This window comes from Crinia signifera, chromosome 6 (assembly GCF_055691185.1).
Source record: "Crinia signifera chromosome 6, ASM5569118v1, whole genome shotgun sequence".
Classification (NCBI taxonomy): domain Eukaryota; kingdom Metazoa; phylum Chordata; class Amphibia; order Anura; family Myobatrachidae; genus Crinia; species Crinia signifera.
In genome coordinates, this window is record NC_139222.1 from 174,707,946 (window position 1) to 174,730,922 (window position 22,977).

At 44.2% G+C, this 22,977-nt stretch overlaps 1 protein-coding gene across 1 annotated transcript in view; it reads left to right on the forward strand.

Annotated features, from left to right (window-relative positions):
• The window catches only part of C6H17orf58 (chromosome 6 C17orf58 homolog), a 28,358-nt gene extending 6,396 nt beyond the window's left edge, over positions 1-21,962 (forward strand). The window contains exons 2-5 of the mRNA XM_083148180.1: positions 17,851-18,384; positions 18,507-18,590; positions 19,130-19,321; positions 20,604-21,962. Coding sequence (XP_083004306.1) covers positions 17,851-18,384; positions 18,507-18,590; positions 19,130-19,321; positions 20,604-20,800 — 1,007 coding nt within the window. The 3' untranslated portion in view covers positions 20,801-21,962. The remainder of the gene's footprint in view (positions 1-17,850; positions 18,385-18,506; positions 18,591-19,129; positions 19,322-20,603) is intronic.
• The last annotated feature ends 1,015 nt before the right edge of the window (positions 21,963-22,977 follow it).

Sequence of the window (22,977 nt, forward strand, 5' to 3'; positions counted from 1 at the left end):
GTGACTATGATATGGACTTCTGGATTGTTGTACCCACTTGCTAAACTGTGATGTAAATTGCCAAGCTGTAATCACCTGTACATACCTCACAGCATGATCCTTTCCAGGAGGGACACAATGTTACATAGTTACATTTAGGTACATAGTAGGTAAGGTTGGAAAAAAAACTTGCGTCCATCCAGTTCCACCTAGGATTTTAATAGCTTATCCCTTGTAGTATAGTATGTTGTTAAAGATAGTTTATGATTAATAATTGTACCCATGGATGTTATTAACCAATAAGTGTTTGTCCAACCTTAATTTGAACGTATTTATTGTCTCTTCTGACATCACCTTCCCAGGCAGATCGTTCCAAAGTTTGACTGCTCTGACCAAAAATAAGTTTTTTTTTCTCCTAAGGGGACAAAATCTTTTTTCTTCTAATCTAAACTCATGCCCTCATGTCCTAGATTCCTTTCTAGCAGTAAAAAGGGTGTTTGACAGTTCCTTATATTGTCCCCTGATATATTTGTACATGTTGAGCATGTCCCCCCTTAAACGTCTCTTCTCTGATGTAAATAGTCCCAAAGAGCTCAGTCTCTCTCGTAGTTTAAATGCTCAATTCCCCTAATAAGCTTTGTTGCTCTTCTTTGTATTTTTTTTCTAATTCTATGATGTCCTTTTTATAGTGTGGGGCCCAGAATTGTACTCCATATTCAAGGTGAGGTCTAACCAATGCTTTGTACAGAGGCATAATTACTTTTGAGTCTCTAGTATCCATGCCCCTTTTAGTACATGCAAGAATTATGTTGCCCTTTTTTAGTTGCCATGTGACATTGAGCACTACACCCCAGTTTGTCATCAATTTGGACTCCCAGATCTTTTTCCAGTACCGAATTACCCAATGTCTGGCTGCTTAGGTTATAACTAGCACACCGGTTATGTCTCCCAAGGTGCATAACTTTGCATTTATCTACATTGAACCTCATCTAACACATTTTTGCCCACGCCTCTAGGGTGTTAAGATCATTTTGAAGCGCATCATATTAAATCGGGTGATTTAATAACTCTGCTCAATTTTGTGTCTAGAAAGATGGATACATTACTGAGTAACCCCATCCCAATATCGTTAATAAAATGTTAAACTAGCTGGGCCCAAGGACCGAACCCTGTGGCAACCCACTTAATACCGGGATCATATTTGATACAGCACTGTTCACAACCACTCTTTGTTCTCTATTACACAGCCAGTTCCCTACCCATCTACAGATATTTGCCCCCAATCCTAATTCCTCCATTTTATTTATCAACCCCCTGTGTGGTACAGTATCAAAAGCTTTAGCAAAGTCTAGGAAGATCACATCTACAGCATTAAGGTATCAAGGTTTTTGGTAACGTCCACGTAGAAGCCTAGTAAATTTGTCTGGCATGAGCCATTTTTCATGAACCCATGTTGGTTAGTGCTGAGCAAACTATGAAGGTCTAAATATTCCTGGATACCATCCCTTAAGAATCCTTCAAATATTTTACCCACTGTAATTTGATGGGACGTCCCTTTTTCCTGTTTTGAATATTGGCACTACCTCAGCTATTCTCCAGTCCTTTGGTACCTTACCTGATGATAGTGAGTTATCAAAAATGTAATATAGAGGGGTCACTACTTCCACCCTTAATTCCATTAGTACCCTAGGATGAATCCCATCTGGCCCTGGTGATTTGTTTGTTTTGATCTTACTGATCCTCAATATTATCTCCTCAATCATGAAATCAATATTGAGATCCGGCTTGTTTGTCTCGCTTGAGTTACATGTGCGTTCCATTGTCTGCTCTCCCCTAGTAAACACTGATGAGAAGAACCCAATTAGCAGTTCTGCTTTTCTCTCATCTTCCGTAATGCTTTTACCATTGATATCGGTTAATGGGCCTATGTTCTCTTTAATTATTAGTTTACTATTTATATACTTGAAAAACTTCTTGGGGTTGGTTTTGCTTTCAGTGGCTATGCGCTCTTCATTTGCCCTTTTAGCTGCTTTGATTACCCTTTTACAAATTTTGACTGAATCTTTGTACTTGTTGAACGCCTCCTCGTTTTCGTTATTTTTATAAAATTTAAAAGCTATTGTTTTATTGTTGATTGCCATCTTAACTTTTTTATCGAACCATGTTGGCTTTTTTTTTAATTGAATTTACCCTTATTAACTTTTGGAATGAATTTGTTAGTTAAAGATTTCAGCACATTTTTTTAGTGTATCCCACATCTCCTCTGCATTTTTTTCCTCTAATACCTCTTTCCACACAATTTTCTTTAGCGCTTCCCTGAATAACTCGAAGTTAGCTTTTCTGAAGTTAAGTATTTTAGTTGATCCTTTATGATGTAGTTTGCGGAAGTTGATTTCCAGTGAAACCATGTTGTGGTCACTGTTTGAAACCAATGGGCCCCATACATCAGCAATCACAATTAATGGTTTTCCAGATCCAGTGATTTTTTGGGCCAGATAAATGGTTTCTACAATCTGTTTGACTTGCCCACACATTACAGATTTATTTCAGTGATAGGCAGATTTTTCCCATCTAAAGATTGCATCTTCATATCTTGAAAGTGCCCATACATCACCTCAATCGATTGTCATTTCAGATGTTACTTCTTTTCATAATGTAAATAGAAGAAGAAGACGAAACGGGAATGCCCACACATATAAAAAACAACCGCAGATAATAACAGACTATTAAACATGTTTAAAGATCTGATTCAGCAATCGATTGGCCATCCCAAAAGGGGGAGCCCACACATTAAATATTAATTGTGACAATCATCTCCTGATCTGAGGATTGTCACAATAATTGCTGATGTATGGGGCCCATAAGTCTATGTTATTTGTTAATACTAAATCCAATACTGCCTTGTTGCGAGTTGGCGCTTCTACTGTTTGTGTGATAAATTGATGTTTGAGTAAGCTTAGGAAGCCGCCACTTTTTGCTGTCGTACATGTTTCATTTTTCCAGTCAATATTATGCAAATTAAAGTCCCCCATAATTAATACCTGCCCCTGATCCGAAGATTGCTTGATTTGTTTTAATAGCAGTGAATCGTCCGTCCCTATCGTTCATGTTCGGTGGTCTATAGCATACCCCTATTAGAATTGTATTAGTGGGTATTGTGTTATTATCGGTTATCTCTGCCCACACGGCCTCTGTGTTATCATCATCATCATCATGATCATCATGTTCTGTTCCTGGAATTTCTTCTTAATTTATGATTACCTTCATCTGTGTTGAACAGGTTAACGGATAAGAAAGGCGCTTCAACACAGGTGATGGCAATCATATATTAAGAGGAAAGTGTAGGAGCAGAGCAATGTGTCCCTCCTGGAGAGGGTCATGTTGGGAGGTATGCCTATATGACACAACGGTCGACACACAGGTTGTTATTTCCAACTAATACCCAGTATATGGCCTCCCAGGCTTATTATTGAAGTATAATACTTCATATTTGATCTCATACATTGTATCAAACACTCATTGGTGTAATAAATCAGTGTGATACATGACACTATCATAGAGTATAACCTATTATTAGCATTGTCTATTTTAAAGACAATTTATGGTAAAACAAAACACTGCTGTATAGGGCATCGCTACAAAGTATAACCTATTTATCAGCACTGTGTGTTTTTTTTCAGTGCATTTCCAATCTCCAATTATTTGTGGCCGTACTTAGGTAATACCATACCATTGCACTTAGAATCTGTAGTGAAACCACACTGTTGTAGCAATGACGATCTCTAACTGGTGATAAGACAGTTGGGCTGACCTATTGAATACAGGATTTTCAAACTGCCCTTGGTTTATAAGAACCTGCATGTGTAATAAGAACACCTACACAGAACCATCGACACAGGTCGACACTACACACTTACCATAAATATAAGATATAGAGAACGATACAATTGTTAAGGCTGAAAAAAATAATCCTCTTCTTAATACAGTACGTAATTTATTTTCCTCGAGCCTCAGTACATGCCCATGTGTCCTAAGTGTAGGCCTGTTAGTGAACAAATCAGCTCCCAATTCCATATGATTCCCAGTCCTGTATTTGAGCATACTAATCAAATCACCTCTCAACCTCAGTTTCTCCAGTGAAAACATATTCAGCCTGGTTAACCTATCTTTGTATTCTAGTGATTCGAGAACGTTTACTAGCTTAGTATCCCTTCTCTGTACCTGTTCCAATTAATTTATGTCTTTTTAAAGTGCCCAGAATTGAACGCAGTATTCCAAGTGTGGTCACATCACATTGGCACCCCTTGAATTCATTCCCCTTTTAATGCATGACAGTGTCTGGTTTGCTGCTGCACTTGAGCAGTGTGCACTTTTAACCAATCTATGATGACCCCCAAGTCCTTCTCTACAGCTGAATTCCCTATAATAACTCCATTTAGCCTATAAAATGCTTGTTCATTTTTGTTCCCATAATGAATTACTTACTTTTATCAATGTTTAAACTGCATTTTCCACCTTTCCAGTTTAATTACGTCACTGTAGTGTATCCACATCCTCTCCTTCATTAATTTCCTTACTCAATTTTGTGTCCTCCACAAATATTGCAATTTTACTCACTATGTAATTTCCTTTATCATTAATGAATATATTAAACAAGGTGGGTCCCAATATTGAACCTTGTGGGACTCCACTTTGGACCTCACTCCAGCTTCAATGTATGCCATTTACCACCACTCTCTGTCCCCAATTGTGGAACCAGTTTTTAATCCAATTACTAATTTTTCCTCCTAACCCTAAATTACCTAGTTTTATTAATAATCTTTTATGATGCACCGTGTCAAAAGCTTTAGCGAAATCAAGCAGTATTACAGCAAGAGTTTTCCCTAAGTCCAGCCCCCTACTGACTTTCTCATAGAAGTTAATTAAATAAGTCTGAAATTATCTATTTTTGATGAACCCATGTTGAGCCTTACTTATTATCTCCTGTTCTAAGAAATTTTGGGTACTATCTATCTCTTACTATTCCTTCTAATATTTTTCCCACAATGGTAGTAAATTTTGGATACTATCTCTTACTATTCCTTCTAATATTTTTCCCACAATGGTAGTAAGGCTGACCGGTCTATAATTTGTAGGTTTAGTTTTGCTACCTTTCTTCCATATTGGTACCACGTTAGCTATGCACCATGAGCTTTGTTGATATCCACTACATCTCTGCTCGCTCCTGTAAATTTGGAGAATGTAGGAGACTGGGGAGGACCTGATTAATGCATCTGTAGCCTTTTGGAATAGAGGCACGACATCCAAAAACACTCTTGGGACCATGCACTGCCACTCAACAATTGGTCCGCAATAACCAAGAAGAAGTGCATCGATTACCAGCTTTGACAGCGCACTCCGCTCGGCAGTGAGTCCTGGCACTGTTGCCCGAGGAGTGCACAGAGTATTATCCAGGGCCGGTGCCACCACTAGGCAGCTCTAGGCATTTGCCTAGGGCGCCGGCCTCTGGAGGGCGGTACTTTGTAGTACCATAGAAGCGGCGGCCGCTGCACCCCCCGAGGAGGCAGGTGAGCGTTCCCCTGTCCCCCATTCCGCCCCCCGCTGCCCCCCCTCCCCGCAGCACGTCCAGACCGGGCAAGAGGCAGGAGAAGCTGAGCTGCCCATTGGAAGCAGCCTCTCCCGCCTCTGACCCGGTCTGGACGCGCTGCGGGGAGGAGGGGGTGTAGGGAGAAGCTGGAGTGTGCCGCACCCGCCCCCCCCCTGTGGATCACTTCCATTGCTTCTGACCTGGTCTGTCTGTACGCGACGTGCTGCAGGGAGAAGGGGTTAGTGAGAAGCTGGAGAGTGCCGCACCCGCACCCCCGTGGATCACTGCAAACACCTCTGACCCGGTCTGGACGCGCTGCGGGGAGGAGGGGGGGAGGGGGGAGTGTAAGGAGAAGCTGGAGAGTGCCCCCCCCCGGGACCGGGTCAGAGAGGAGGGGGCGGGGGACGGGATGAGTGCCTGGGGCGCTCAAAGAGGTTACACCGGCCCTGGTATTACCATCTCCATACCGTGGCACTCTGCCTGCTAATTGGCCCCAGAGGTTCAGATTCATACAGGGAGATTACTGCAGTACCGAAGCAGTCGTAATGGCAGTGCGGCTTTTTGGTGATGGCAAATATCCCTGTACCATGGCAGAGGCCTTACCACAAAGGGATCAGAAGACCTGCAAGTGGGTGAGATTGTCCCCTTTCCTTTATTACACCTTGGAGATGGGAATAGGCTTTTTCTACATAAGAGACATAAGACACAGAGGGGATTCCCGGGATTAACATCTTCCCTATGTAGCTGTCTATTTGGTAGTATGAAACCCAGGGAGTAGTCTTTGGTGCTCGGGACAAAGGGGGTGTAACTTGTCCCCCTGCAGCCACCACGTTAGAGGATTGCTAGCCTCTAAAATATACAGAAACGACAAAAGAACGTAGGGCGCTTGGGTATGACAAGGAATACACAATTTATTAAAAAACATAAACCACAACAATACATACAATAATACAATTAAAACCAAGGTGTCACTAAGGTGCTATTGAAATAAGCATTAGACGATCTATCCCCTTATGATAGAAAAAAGGGGGTTAATTTGGATGGTGAAGGTCCAATTAATTTCCAAGGTACAATATCCTTTAGAAACAGGGTAGTTCACATGGGTGATTCACCGCGTTGGGCAAATTAGTGTGCACACTTTTTGTTTTTTGCAGCACAGATATCCTGCTCATAGGAGTAGTAGCAGTCACAGTTTGAACACAGGACTTCTGTCACACAGAAAGCAGTGACAGTGTCCGTCCTGTATTTTTAAAAAGAGATCTTACCGCTCTGTAGCGTTGGCAGGTATCGGCAATGATGAGTTAGTGCAACTGCACTGTAGCGCCTGCTTGCTTGTGCCTCTCGGCTGGCTCAGCTGTTAGGTGAGAGCGCACAGCCGGTTGTTTGTATTTGGCCGGTGCTGTCTCCTTGCCGCAATAGATGTTACCTCCGGATTACGCTCTGCCACAGCGTATATGTTGGAATCAGGGGTCGGCGGCTGGAAAAGGAGGTTTCTCCGGTTATGTAAGGCAGCAGTAGGCAGGTACCTTCAGCAGGGGATCTGGATACTCTGTAGGACGCGTTTCGCCGCACACTGGGCGGCTTTATCAACCAAGTATCCTAGTACTTGGTTGATAAAGCCGCCCAGTGTGCGGCGAAACGCGTCCTACAGAGTATCCAGATCCCCTGCTGAAGGTACCTGCCTACTGCTGCCTTACATAACCGGAGAAACCTCCTTTTCCAGCCGCCGACCCCTGATTCCAACAGATACGCTGTGGCAGAGCGTAATCCGGAGGTAACATCTATTGCGGCAAGGAGACGGCACCGGCCAAATACAAACAACCGGCTGTGCGCTCTCACCTAACAGCTGAGCCAGCCGAGAGGCACAAGCAAGCAGGCGCTACAGTGCAGTTGCACTAACTCATCATTGCCGATACCTGCCAACGCTACAGAGCGGTAAGATCTCTTTTTAAAAATACAGGACGGACACTGTCACTGCTTTCTGTGTGACAGAAGTCCTGTGTTCAAACTGTGACTGCTACTACTCCTATGAGCAGGATATCTGTGCTGCAAAAAAAAAAAAGTGTGCACACTAATTTGCCCAACGCGGTGAATCACCCATGTGAACTACCCTGTTTCTAAAGGATATTGTACCTTGGAAATTAATTGGACCTTCACCATCCAAATTAACCCCCTTTTTTCTATCATAAGGGGATAGATCGTCTAATGCTTATTTCAATAGCACCTTAGTGACACCTTGGTTTTAATTGTATTATTGTATGTATTGTTGTGGTTTATGTTTTTTAATAAATTGTGTATTCCTTGTCATACCCAAGCGCCCTACGTTCTTTTGTCGTATTTGGTAGTATGGACAGATTACCCTAAAATGTTGGTGTGCTCTATCCACTTTTTGCTCCTTTCCCGCATTACTGATCTTAATTTTTTTTTTTTTTATGATTGTATTTTTTGCTGTGACGTAATAAAGAGACTTTGAAAAATAATCGAAAATTGCTTATCTTTTGGTCTTTTTGGGACTATACAGTATATATAAATCGGCTTAAAGTTCCAGATAGATTTCCTACTAAATGTATGAAATCTATCTGGAACTTAATATGTTGTGGATATGTTGTGAGACATTTCCAATGTTTGGATAAAAAATAGTTGTTTTTTTTTTTTTTTGGGGGGGGGGGGGGGGAATAGTACAGAGTTGAGCTATCATTTGGAGGTTCAGCAGCAGCAGGACCAGGGCCGGTGCTAGGGTGTCCGGCGCCCTCCTGCAAACCAAAAATTTTGCCCCCTTTCACATTGCCATTGCAGCAAACTGCAGCTCGTTTGTGGGAGCGTATGCACTGTCCACCGTCCCCACTGCCTATGGCCTGTTGCGGAGGCATCACTTCAGCAATTCATGCAAGCCTCCGTTACCACCCACCCTCCCCGCCGCTGATGGCCTGTTGTGGGGGCATCGCTTCAGCATTTAATGCAAGTGGTCAAGACAATGCAGGCATGTCAGGTGGAGGGCTTCGACGGCTGGGTGACATCGCACACAACCAGGGGCGGATTGGGAATGAAATCCAGCCCGGGAAATAACCTAAAGCAGCCCGGGGGGGGGGGGGGGAGATCTGTTGCGCCGAAGGCGCGCCAATTTTTTTCCGGGGCGTGGCCTAACGGTAGGGGCGTGGCCCATTTCAACAAGGCCACACACCCTTCTCGCCGCTGTGGGGGCATGGCTAGTGGTTCTCTGATATATATACATCACACACATACTCCCCACAGCCTTTTATGCATGATATGTAAAAGATACATGTAACCAGTACATTTCTGCAGGACCCTGCCTCCTCTTCTGTGCAGCCTGCTTGTCACTCCAGTCACAGGGCCGCAGGCTGCACTAATCACAGCCATAGTGCAGCTGTGTGTGGAGAGGGGAACAGAGCTCCTTGCAGATGGAGAGGATCTGCAGTCTCAGTGCTGGCTATCCCCAAGTGCTGTACCTGCAGGCTGGAGCCCCCGGGGGCCCGGTCTCCGGAGGGCAGGAGGTCCATTAGTCTGGGAAAACCAGAGATTAGGAGAAGAGGCAGCAGGGCGGAATTCAGCGCTCCGCGCCGAAGGCGCATCAGCGGTGGGATCCCCAAAAAAATTGAGCCCGCGGCTCCAGGGTTCCGGGTAGGCCGCAGGGCTCCAAGAGCCGTGCAGTGTCTCCCGGCTCCACAGCTCGGGCCCCCGAGTCCGCCCGCAGCAGCGTCAGGCCCCGGACAGCAACAAGGGGTAGGCAAGGAGGCTCACAGGGGCAGATAGGGAGAGGGCTCAGGAACCAGAGCAGACGTCAGGCCACGCCCCCTCCATAATGCTGCTGTGACAGACGCTGGAGACCGGACGCCGCGGGAGGAGCTGTGTGCTCACACATGCGCACCAGCCCTCCAGCGGCCATTTTAAATGTGGGCACAGCCGAGGCCGGCCGCGGCCATCTTTAATTAGAGCAATTTGCTGCGGCCGGTAACCAAGGGGATGGTGGTTCAGTGGGCCCCGGCCCACCAGGGAGGGTGGGCGGCCGCTACGACTCCAAAACGTGCCGGCCCACCGGGAAACGGCCCGGTTTCCCGGTGGGCCAATCCGCCCCTGCACACAACCCAACACATGGCTGGCCTGCATCTGGCTTCACAGCTACTGTAGGCAGCGCAGCCAGGATGCTGCTGATACTGTGCAAATGTTTCACTGTGTAGCAAACCACTGGCATCTCAGTGCTATGTCTGCAAAATGTTGTAGGCATTATTTAAAAAGTGTCTAAATGAATATTAAAAAAATATACAATTATTAAAAAATATGTTATAAACATGTATAATAAAAGTCCCTCCTCTTCTATCTGCGTAGGCAGGATGCTGAGGACGCCATTTCCACACTTGTGACTGAGGGGCAAAGGAGGGGAGAGAAGAAGGAGATGGAAGAAGAGGGGGCGGAGTGTTGAGGACTGGGCTGCACTGCACACTGAGAAGGGGGAAGGAAGGGGAGGTGGCCTGTTCATCATTTGATTGACAGGCGCCGGGAGCAATGGGTAGAGGGTGGACCCAGACATGACATCCTGCTCTTCAGGCTGCTGGCTGCCTGTCACAATATCCGACAGGCTGCGGCAGCTAGTAGCCATGATCAAAATAAATATAAAAAATATAAAGTTTAGACAAGCGCAAGGCACGGCACTGCCTGCGCAGGCTGTACAGAGACTGGGCGGGGGGGGCGGATCAAGCACTGCCACACCGCACGGTCACCGCCGCTCTGTGTTATTACAGTGTTGCCTGCCACAGCACAAGAGTCTGACGACCTTCCTTGAGGAAGAGGTGGCAAGAGGAGAACTTTTGAGGACAGACAGTGTGTCTGTGTGCACTCGGGGTGAGGGAGCAACTTTTCATACTGCCGACCGCTGTTAGACAGGCGCTGCGGGCGGCGTGCAGGCAGTGACAATGTGGGCTGAGGCAGCTTTAGTAGAGCAGGGAGAGAGCGCCTTTTCAGCATGGCGCCTCCCTGCTTTGCAGGAGCTATTAAGTGGGTAGCGCCGGCCCTGAGCAGGACTATTTTTGAGCGCTTCATACAATTTGTCCACAAATTAATTTTTTTTTGTTTTAAACCAATGTCTTTATCAAAGCCTTCCAGGGATTGATACGGAATCCCGACAAGGGGGGACGTGGATCGCCCCCCCTTGCGGGCTCATGCGCTCGCTACACTCGGCACACACATTTTTCTCTCTCTATGGGTGTTGTGGACACCCACAGAGGGACAAAGTGCCGGGATTTCGGTGGTCGGGATTCCGGCATCAGGATTTTGACCGCCGGGATTCTGACTGCCGGAATTTCAACTGCATCCAGCGCTCATCCTAACCTATTGCTCTATGCTCTTCACTATCTCTTTCTTCTCTGAAACAAACATGTAGACTGTAAGCACTCCTATGCAGGGCTATCTTCCCTTGTGCTTATCCATTCCTCATTTATACCATCCAGTGGCGTAACTAGAAATTTTCCTTCCCCCTGCTAAAAAGTCTCTGGCACCCCCCCCCCCACCCCCATATAATATATACCTCTATTCTCACACACACACACTACATACATGCACACTGTTAGATTAAGTTACAGGGTTGCACACACATTACCTGGCATTAAGCCACACACCGTAATGCCCATTACACATTATGCCACACGCCATAATGCCAATTACATATTATGCCACAGGCCAGAACAGGGACACTCTCCCCCACTCCAGCAAACTTTACTGGGACACCCCCCTCCCCCAGCAAATATTACTGGGACACTCCCCCCATCAGCAAACATTGCTGGGACACTCTCCCCCTCCAGCAAACATTACTGGGACACCATGCTCCCTCCAGCAAAATATTACTTGGACATCACACCCCACCCACCTCCAGCAAAACATTACTGGGACACTCTCCCCCCTCCAGCAAAACTATACAGGGTAGAGATGGGTCATTCGTGGCCGAATCAGATCTTTTTTGGGCGGTTCCCATAAAAGAGTGAGTGAGCCATGGATCCCAAAAAGGTGAACCGTCTTTCTCCACTTTGGACCTCACCCGAGCTTGAATGTATGCCATTTACCACCATTCTCTGTCCCCGATTGTGGAACCAGTTTTTAATCCAATTACTAATTTTTCCTCCTAACCCTAAATTACCTAGTTTTTATTAATAACCTTTTATAATGCACCGTGTCAAAAGCTTTAGCGAAATCAAGCAGTATTACATCAACAGATTTCCCTAAGTCCAGTTCCCTACTGACTTTCTCATAGAAGCTAATTAAATTAGTCTGAAATTATCTATTTTAGATGAACCCATGTTGAGCCTTACTTATCACTCTCCCCCATCCAGCAAACATTGCTGGGGCACTCTCCCACTCCAGCAAACATTACTGGGACACCAGGCCCCCTCCAACAAAACATTACTTGGACACCACACCCCACCCACCTCCAGCAAAACATTACTGGGACACTCTCCCCCCTCCAGCAAAACTATACTAGGACACTTTCCCCCCTCCAGCAAAACTATACTGGGTAGAGATGGGTCATTCGTGATCGAATTAGAACTTTTGGGCGGATCCCATAAAAGAGTGGGTGAGCCGCGGATCCCAAAAAGGTGAACCGTCTTTCATTTACTTTCAGTTTAGTTTTTCATTACAATGCATTTGCCTGATCTAAGCACTGCCACCTGTGGCACCTGAGATGTAATAACTCTGGAGACTGAACACAGTGCTGAGACTGCAAGTAAGAGAAAGAACAACAAGGCTGCTAGCCATCGGTGCAGACGCCATCGGTGCAGACGCCATTGATGGTTGCCATCAATGGCGATTCTGCACCCAGCCATCGATCAGAGTTTTACTTGGTCATGTATGTTCTTATTTGTTCAGCTCACTGTTTAAAAAAAAAAAAATAAGTAAAAAAAATGGCAATAAATAATTGTAAAACAAATTATGCTTCTTTATAATCAAATTAGCCCTTTTTTTCAAAGTGAGCCGAGGACCCGTCTAAAAGATCTGTATCTTTTCACGGAGTGTTCAGCTGGATCCCGGCTCGTCTTAGTGACCCATTTTGCCCATCTCGGACACTTTCTCCCTCCAGCAAAACATTACTGGGACACCATCCCCCATCTAGCAAAGCATTACTGGGACACCATTACCCCTTAAGCAAAACATTACTGGGACACCATCACCCCCTCCAGAAAAACATTACCGGGACACCCTCCCCACCCCCCATTTAGCAAACATTACTGGGACAAATTTGTTCCCCCCTACCCCTCTACTTTTAGCAGGACTTGCCTGAGCCTCTGCTAAATCTTTGCTCCTATGGGTTCCTCATAACTCCCAACTGTCCCGCTTACCGCGGGAACATCCCGATATTCGGGGACGTTCCCGCGTCCCGCCCGGGGCCGCCATTGTCCCGTGATGGGGGGGACACAGTTGGGAGTCCCCCCAGCTTGCCAAGAATAGATGTTGTGCGCATGCGCACAGCGTCTATTCAGCGCCGACGAGCGGCGTAAAACGGGGGCGCGGCCGGAGGACGCATCATCCCGCGAGGCCGCGCCCCCTTTCCGCGAGGCAGCGCCCCCTTTCCGCGAGTCCCGACCGCCCAACTGCAGAAGTTGGGAGGTATGGGTTCCTGTAGTGTAGCTTCCTTCTGCTCTTCTCAATTCTTCTGTGCTCCTCCAGTCCAGGGCACCATGTAATTTCCTGTTTACTAGATCAGGAAGCCAGGGACAGAGAACGTGGGTTTGAATGAGGGGAGACAAATATGTAATGTAATAAAAATAGAAGAGGGGAGTCTGACAGTGCCGATCAGAGGGAACTGGGGGGGGAAGGGTCCTAATGCAGGAGATTATACTGCCATCACTGCTGGAGGCTGGCTGTGACAGTGAGGCAGCTGCGGGAGCCCTGTCTCCGGGCTGTGTGTAGCTATTACACACACGTCTGCCTCCGGCTCAGGTTACATCGTTGAGACCCTGCGCCCCCATGGTGCCTGCTCACCCCTCACTTTGACTGCAGAGCCCTAGTTACGCCAGTGATACAATCCTTGCTGCCAACAACACCAGCAACCTTTGGGTTCAGCCTCCAATGCTTACTTGTGTATTATAACTTTTGATAAATCAATGTTTATAAACCTTGTAGCAAATGTTCGGCAATGTTTTGTACATTGTCTTTTTATATATATATCAATTTGTTGGTACACTTCTATAATAAAAAGAACAAAATATTTTAAATAAAAATGAAACAAAGAAAAATGGCATGGGCAAAAATGATGGGATCCTTAAACTAGTATTTTATTGCAAAATCTTTGGAGGCAATCCCTGCAAACAAGCAATTTATGGGACTTCTGCACCTGTCAAGTTAAGTTTCTGGATTTATATCAGGACACCTAAAACGCCACTTCGAAACAATCCAATATTCCATTGGGAATTTTTTTTTTATTACACAATGGGGGAGTATGCAATCTGGGATCACGGCTTTCGATCCCCGCCGACAGCTGTGATCCTGGCCCGTTTGCGGTCTGATCGACCGCATAATGACAGACAGGATTCAATCGCCTGCCTGCTGCTTGGCACAAAGGGGGTGTGGCCGCAAAATCGCCCATGGATTGTCGACCTGCGGCCGGGATTGCGACAACCCACGGCCGTTATCGGCAGAACGGGCCCAACCGCTTCTGAAGTCAGGCCCGTTCTGCCGTGATCCCGCATCAATGCTAGCACTACTAGTTCCCATCCAATGCAGGGACCCCGCAGCTGACTGCCTATCCGCCGCAGGGACTGCACTGCCTTCCCATCGCTGCATGGACCCTGCTGTGGCACTGCATGGATCCCCGCTGCCTGGCCCAGGTTAGTGTGGTTATTGTGCTTCATGTTGGTGACTGATGGGCACTATTACTGTAGCCTGTCACAATAATTTTCAATCCCCCCTTGATGGACGGATGGGACCTGGACAGACAACAAAATTGTGGTGCGCCCCCCCCCCCCCCCCCCTCCGGACGGAGTCCCCTGTCCCCCCTCATCTGTCCTGGGGTGTGGATCATATTGTTTACAGCAGCTAGGTCGACAAGCATTAGGAAGACACCACTAGGTCGACATGCACCATGGTCGACATGGTCATTAGATCGACACAAGCACTAGGTGGACATGCGCAAGGTCGACAGTCAAAAGGTCGACATTGGGGTTTTCACAGTTTTTTGTCCAGAATGTAGAAGAACTGTCGACATGGACACATTTTAAAGTGCACCCCATCCCCTCGCATCGCTTGCTGTGCGCTCTATGCTTCGGGCACGGTGCCTCGCTACACTATTTTATTTTCCCACCATGCCTAGTGGATGGTAGGGCATGAAATACAGCCTGTCGGCACATGGCTCAAAGAACAGTGAAAACCCCCATGTCGACCTTTTAAGTGTCGACCTTCCCATGTCGACCTAATGCTTGTGTCAACCTAGACCCATGTTGACCTTCCTGCATGTCGACCTAGTGGTGTCGACCCAATGCTTGTCGACCTAGTTGCTGTAGACAATATGACCATATCCCCCTTCCGGGGGAGGGGCACCACAATTTTGTTGTCCAGGGCCCCCAGAGACCTTAATCCAGCCCTGGTACCACAGGTTACTCCATCAAAACTTGCCCCAGCCCAAGGCAGTCACTTTACATGAGTATGGCCTCCTGTGTAAAGCGCTGTGTTTTGGAACGTGATTCTGATACAATAACTCCACAATTGTCCATGTGACAGACACATGCATCCACCTCTGAAGCAGACCCTTTTACTTCATAGCTCCTTCCTAATGAGGTAAAAAGCTCACCTTTAAATGTATGCACTGTTTCTGCTCTCTCTAGTGCAGTGCACACTAATTTGTTACTGGAGTTTAAAAAAACAAACACATTTTAGGGTTCTCTTACTGTTTGTTATTTTTGCATGCATTTTACCATATTTGCAATATTTTCCGATTAGCAGATTTTATATTTATATATATATATATATATATATATATATATAATTCGCGGAATCCCTCCCATGCCTTTTAATAGGATTCTCCAGAGCACTTTTCAGCTGACCCAGCTTAAGGTATTTCTCTGCTCAGTGTTAGCAAATCAAAAGTGTACACACTGAACAAAAACGTAATTTACAATGTGTGCCTTCCACAGCTTCTCTATTCACATTGCAGAATGTGACATTTGTTTCCAAGGGCCATTCAAACAGCAATGAAGCATCTTAAACAAGACCACATAATACCACACACACTCAGATATGGAGATTCTTCTATTTAGGAAATAATTGCAGTGTTTGCCTGGTAACAGAGAACGGCGTATTAACTCTTCAAAGACTGGGCAGAAGATTTAAGTGGGGATATGGGGTGAAGTAAATATTCATGGAGCAAATGGTGATGTTCTTGTTTTTAGAGAGTTCTTTCAGTGCTTGGTGACTTTTCATACATTAGCAGATTCTATATATATATTGTGGCATTAATCAATTGGCCCTACTGATTCATTATAGTCTCATTGGGGGTTATTCTAGTCCATTCTTTCTGACAAAATCCTTCTTAGATGGACAAAACCATGTGCACTGCGGGTGGGGCAGATGTAACTTGTGCAGAGAGAGTTAGATTTGGGTGGGGTTTTTCTTCAAAGTGAGATCTATATTGAAGTGTAAAATCATGCAGTCAGTATTTTCCCTGCACAGAAACAAAATAACTCACCCAAATCTAATTCTCTCTGCACATGTTACATCTACCCACCTGCAGTGCACATGGTTTTGTCCATCTAAGAAGGATTTTGTCAGAAAGAATGAACTAGAATAAACCCCATTGTTATTACACCGAAGTAGAAACAGACCTGTAAAATAGAATACGTTGGGGATTTATTAATTCTGGTCACCCTCTGGTCAGAGATGTAGCAGGGAGCCAGAGCAAGTATGCTTTGGTAACACACCATTTACATACACACCTTCATAAACACACACACTTATATCCATTACTAAGTGACACATTTTGGGTGCGGTATATTAGGTTGTCCCCAAAAGGTCACAAAGTCGACATGAGTTTTCATGTGGTTTTTTTTGTATCAATGTGGACAACTGAGCTCCTGAAACCCCAAATAGTGTACTATGTCTCCTCGCTATGTTTCGGACCAAGTGCCTCACTCGACTACCGCTGTGCTCGGCTCACCTTACCATTCCTAGAGGCAATACGGATGGTAAAATATTTAAAAAAAGGTAAAAAAAATCCCCAAAATGCTATGTCAACTTTTTCATGTGTCGACCCATAGCCATGTTGATGTATATGCTTGTGTCAACATTTTGACCAGGTCAACAATATGTATTGTCTATCAACCTTTCAGATACCAAGAACCACGGTTCTAGGAATGCAATAGCATCACTAGGAACACAACCTATACATTTTGCATTTATGGCCCAAATTAGGTTACAAAAAAAGGTAATTAATAACCTACTAATTGCTCAACCAATTATAATGAGTATTTATGACTAATTGTGGTAAGTTAATGTGACATGATTGCATTACAACATTGCTCTGTGTAACTCCATACAAGTTACTACAAAATGTATAATTACGGATAAATAATTGTCCACCATTAACTGATCATCTGGATAATTTAGCCCTTCATGGTTATGTCTCATGCGAATTTTGATTGGTGGTGGTGAAAGTCAATAATGCTAAATCTAAATGAATATGTGTCCACCTTACTTTATATTTCCAACTAGTAAGCCCGCTCCAAGCAAAAACTTTAAAAGCTAGTCTGTACATGTGCAAGAAAGAGATGTAGTTTCACTCTCTGCCAGCAGATGGCAGTGTTTCGGAGACTCACGGACACTAGACATATATAAAGATGATGATAACTTTTGTTGTTTAGCTCTATGTTGTTTTAATCTGTTATGGAAGAGTTGTGTCTAGGCCAGGCATGTCCAAACTATGGCCCTCCAGCTGTTGTGAAACTACAAGTCCCATCATGCCTTGCCACAGTTTTACTATTAGGGAATGCTAAATCTATGGCAAGGCATGCTGGGATGTGTAGTTTCACAACAGCTGGAGGGCCACAGATTGGACATGCCTGGTCTAGGCTGCATCTACTGCTAACTAAAGACACTTTCCTTACACTGTGTCTAGAATACAGCGATATTTATTCAAGTATATTACTTCATCCGATAAATATGTTGAATGATACTTTTGTCTCCGCCTGCCTCATTAGAGGCCCAATGTTGGTTATGCATGTAGAGAAAGTTTATAGCTGGTACTTTCAATAAATTTACCTGGCTCCTAAAATTACATTACATTTTATCAGCTCCAGATGGTTGGGAGAATTCAACATTCAGAGAATTGGGGGATCGTCCCTGGAGGATGTCCCTGAACACATATCCTAGCCATGGACTTCTGGCTGCAGTTCATCCACTGAAGTTGGGAGATAGAAAGACCATGGTTTCGTCAGATAAAAAGATAAAGTCTAAAGTCACATTGGACAATACTTCTGGGCTACGAAAGGCCAATATTTACCATGGTAATAGACTCCCAACAAATGTCCGGGTGGAACATTCTTCTACAAATGAATATATCAACTCTCAAAAGCTTCTTCATGACCGAAACCATCTTCAAACTGCTTTAGTGTCCTCTCATTTTCACTCTACCAAAACCAGCTCAATACAAGAACAAAGAAACAGCAAGTCCATAATTTATGGTTTATTAGACCACGATAGTAACAGACCTGGTAAGATCAGTGCAAAAAACACACTTGATCTTTCTCATAACTCAAGCAAAGCAGCTTGGCTCATCAACCGGCAACCATCCAGCATCCTCTATCAATTTCATGCCTTCAGAAAAGGTACTGTTATATAAGAAAACCTAGTTATGTAGTTATATGCTATTTTTATCTAGTAGCTATTGAACAAACTATACCTTTAATGCATTGATCTACTGTGTTAAATTAATCTACATTCTTTATAGAGTCTGATAGCAAAGAAAGGATTTGTTTGTCTGAATGCCACAAAGAAAGAGATGAACGAGAGGCCTATTGTAACAGTGACTTTGGTAAGTAGGACATCACGCATTATGTTGTACCTCAAGCCATTAGAAACGTATTTGTCAAAGAGAAAATGTTACTTTTGGCTCAAATAGGAAATGCTGAGTAGCATGATGAAAAGAGAGTTCATATAGAAAGAGGACAAAGAGAACACACATGGAGGGGAGAGATTATGGAGTGAGGAGATGTAGAGGGGAGACATGATGGAGTGGGGACAGATGACCTGTAGAGGGAACTCCTGATGGACAGAGGGCATGTAGAGTGGAAAGAGGACATTTACAAAGAAGATTGCCTCTGAAGGGAAGGAGTGATGATAGGTAGTACATATAGAGGTAAGATATTAGAAAGTATGTTTGACTACGTAAGAAACTCTTCAGTCATATGTGACGGGCGGGAAACTCGTTTCCCTCAGTATTGTGCTGTTTTGGCAAATAGGCAGTGCAAAAACATACAAGACATGAACTACATGCAGGCATATGTACAACTGTACACCAGGACCTGAATATTTCACCAGCATCCACAAAAATTGCATTTCTCTTTCTTACAGCGGTTAATGGGATTATTCATGACGTGGACACACTCTGTAAAGGCACACAGCTCTTGACGATACTGGTAAATAGTGGTGGGCTATACAAGATGAATCGTCTATATATAACGCCTGATGGCTTTTTCTTCAGAGTGAAGGTTTTAGCAGTGGACAATTTAAACTGCCAAAAATCCTGCTTGGACTTCAAACTTGGTGAGAAAATATTGTATAGAGCTTGGACTATTCATTTCCACATCATTGTAGTGCACTTTCCCTCGCAAAAGCCCAATAATTATCCCTGAGTGCAAACAAATACTCATGTGACTACCTTTTGTAAAAATATTAGGTGACTTTTATTTATGTTCCTGCAATGCTAAGCAGGTACCAAAACTGCTGCACACATGGCACATTTATAACCGAAACTATACAGATGGTCAGTGTCCGTATCTTATTTAATAAAAACACAACAGGGGAAATGTAATAGGATGAGAGAATCAGAAAGTGAGAGATTTGGTAAGAAATCTACAGTTTTTTTAAAGCAGCAATCATTTACACTGCAAAATCAACTGCTTTTGCAGTGTAAATGATTGCCGCTTTTAAAAATAAAATAAAAATTCCAGATTTACCAAATCTCTCACTTTCTGATTCTCTCACACTATTACATTTCACCCAATATTTCATAAAAACAAATAAAAAATGAACATAAGTATAGACCCATAGCAACCAATCAGATTACACTTATTTATCTAACACCTTGATAGATTTAGTCAATGTATTTCTTGTTGTACTCAATGCAGTCAGGCTGCTTGGAAGCATATGAGATGCCATGTATGCACTCTCACCTGAATGACCAGGAAAGGGTTAATTGGTGGTGGTGGGTGGGTGATGGGCATTATGGTGTGTGGCATTTTGTGTAATGTTCATTACTGTGCTTGACATTAGTGTAATGGGCATTACAGTGTATGGCATTATGTGTAATGGGCGTTACAGTGTAAATTTTTGCAGTGCGCCTAAGGTGCGCACTGTCCCTATTTCTGGTGTGTGTGTGTGTGTGTGTGTGGGATGATTCATTCTGAAGTGCACATACAAAAATAAATCAGTCTATTTAATTTGCATTGGTGCCCAATAGGCTTGATAGAGACGCCCAGTAGGCTGTGATGGACACGCCCAGTAGGTGTGATAGACACACCCCTCCAGTGGTGCACCCCCTAAAAAAATGGCCTGCGCACACCTATGGCCCTGCACAGAAAGAAAATAACTCCCCCAAATCTAATTCTCTCTGCGCAATTTACATCTGTCCCATCTGCAGTGCACATGGTGTTGTCCATTTGAGAAGGAATGTGTGTGTGTTATGGCTTTTAACTAATTATTTTCATTTGAGCTATGATAAAACAGTAGAAGAAATGGGTTTACCATATGGCAATTCCCCCCTATAAGCATAATAATTACATATATACTTTAATCAATTTAACAATTGTATTTTTGCTTTGTGCAGGGAGTCGATACATTATAATGGGGCAGATTTATTACAAGAGGATGGAACTACCATTGTCCATGCAGCAGATTATCAGCGGACGTCTAAGAGCTGGAGATGGTCTTGTGATAAGTGGCAGCAATTTTGTGAAACGATTTAACCGGAAGAAAGAACGCAAAGTGCTCGCAGCCATGCACTCTAAGTGTAAAATATTCTGACTCAAACCTATCGAAGATTAGTTATTGTTTGCAAAAATATCTAAATTGACTGCCCCCCACCATTGGGATAGGTGCAAGCAGTGATCGGCAGGCAAAATGTGTCAACAGCGAGGGCCTATTATAGTAATAAAACATGTGGATGTGGGAAAGATGCCAAGTACACCTTTTAGGACCTGTATCTTTTGCAGGCCTGGAAGGTTGGTGCAACAACATATGGCACAGATTTACTAATCTTTGGAGTGTGAAAGCTGACAGTTAGGAGTTGATTGGTAATTTCTCTAATTTTTATTAAAACACATCCTGCAACATGGCAGTTAGGAGCTGATTGGCTGGTAGTTTATCTCACCCACAAGGTTTAGTACATATAGTACACAAGATGCCTATCATCTTCTGGCTATTAACTGCCTAAAATAATATTAAGACACATTATTTACAAATACAACCCATATCTTTATATCCTCCTTAGGAGCAGATATACACATCTGTATATCTAACCTACTGTACCTCTGGATCAGTTATTACTGTTTATCAGGTGGACTATTAAAACAATAAGATGCTTTATTGGTATACAATCAGATAAAATACATCTAAAGGTGCCCATACACTAGTAAGATTTATCTTCAGATCTATCTGGTTGGAACAAAAACATGGTGAGTGACAGTTTGTCAGTTTTCCAGCATTTCCAAGCAAATGGTCAACTGTCATTTGCTCTCATCCATAACCATGTTTTTGTTCCAACCAGCCAGATCTGAAGATAAATCTGCATGTGTATGGCCACCTTTACTGTACATGAGCCCCAGCATCTTCCGGAGGGAATTATTTTTTTATTTTTGTGTGTGTGTGTTTATTCGATCAGCATTTCTGAAATTAAAAAGCAAATCTTTTACACACAAAATGTTGTTGTTGTTCAGATCTTTTAAAACCATGATACCATTGCTCATAAAAAGTAATCAATAATAGATTGGTAATTAAACATTTATTAGATTAATTTTATTCACGTTCACAATTTGTATATGAGGCTATAAAAGGAAATGTAAAAAATGCATTAGTATATTTACAGTATACAGTACAGGCTGCAGTTTGTGAGATCATAATCCGGTCCAGCAATAGCACCATCTTATTCCGATGACCTTTAAAGATGTACAATAAAGGTTATTTTTTTACTGATCCTCCTCTTCATTAACCAGCAGTGCTGCACAATTCACCTGGCAAGGGTAGAAAACATTCACATGTTTATCCTTTTTCCCATGCTACCACAGTATAGCCTACAATCCACAGGGCAAAGATCATGCAGGATGTCCAGTGCAGTACACTTTGGCCCTTATTCTGGTTGGTGCGGCCGGAGCCGCACACGGTGCTCCGGCCGCACAAACCAATCCCCGCCCACGAGACGGATCGCCACGGCCGTCCGTACACGGACGGCTGGCGATCCGCATAAAAATGGTGGAGGCGTACGCCTCCACCATGGTGGGAGCTGCCCCCTGCATTCGATGGTCGTCGACCATCGAAAGCAGGTCCGCACGCCCCAGCAGCTCCCGCAAGCTGAGACCACACGGACAATCGTCCGTGTGATAGCTTGTATGGGGGCTGAGAGCTGACATCCGGCGACGTCAGCTTTCCGCCCCCATGAGTTGCGTCATACCCTCATTACCATGCATACGCCCCGCGTTTGCATGGGAACGCCCATGAAACGCGGGGCGTACACATAGGGAAATGAGGGTATGAAGCCCCTCACGCCCCTATACGCCCCCTTTGCGGCGGACGAAATACGTCTGCGGCGAAGGGGGCTGCACATGCGCAGATTGACCTCTGCGCATGTGCAGAATAAAAACATCAGAATAAGGGCCTTTATGAGTAGCGGAATTCCTGAGCTTTGTAAACTGCTTGCTACAGAAAGAAGGGTATATGTAAGAAATCAGCCATGGATTGACATTTGTTTTGAAGGTGAAGACCATTGTGTATGGTGGATTTATCCAGGGTGAAATCATGATAAAAGAAGAAACCTTTAACTTCTTGCTCTAGGCAGGGCAGAATTTATTAATAAGAGAACTCATAAGAAAGCTGCCAGCCATCAAAATCCACAGTACAACACGCAAGAGGATATGGTGGCTGGAAAACATAGTATAAAGTAACTTAGTTACTACTGTATGTATGAAAAAGTCATTAAAAAAAGTGTT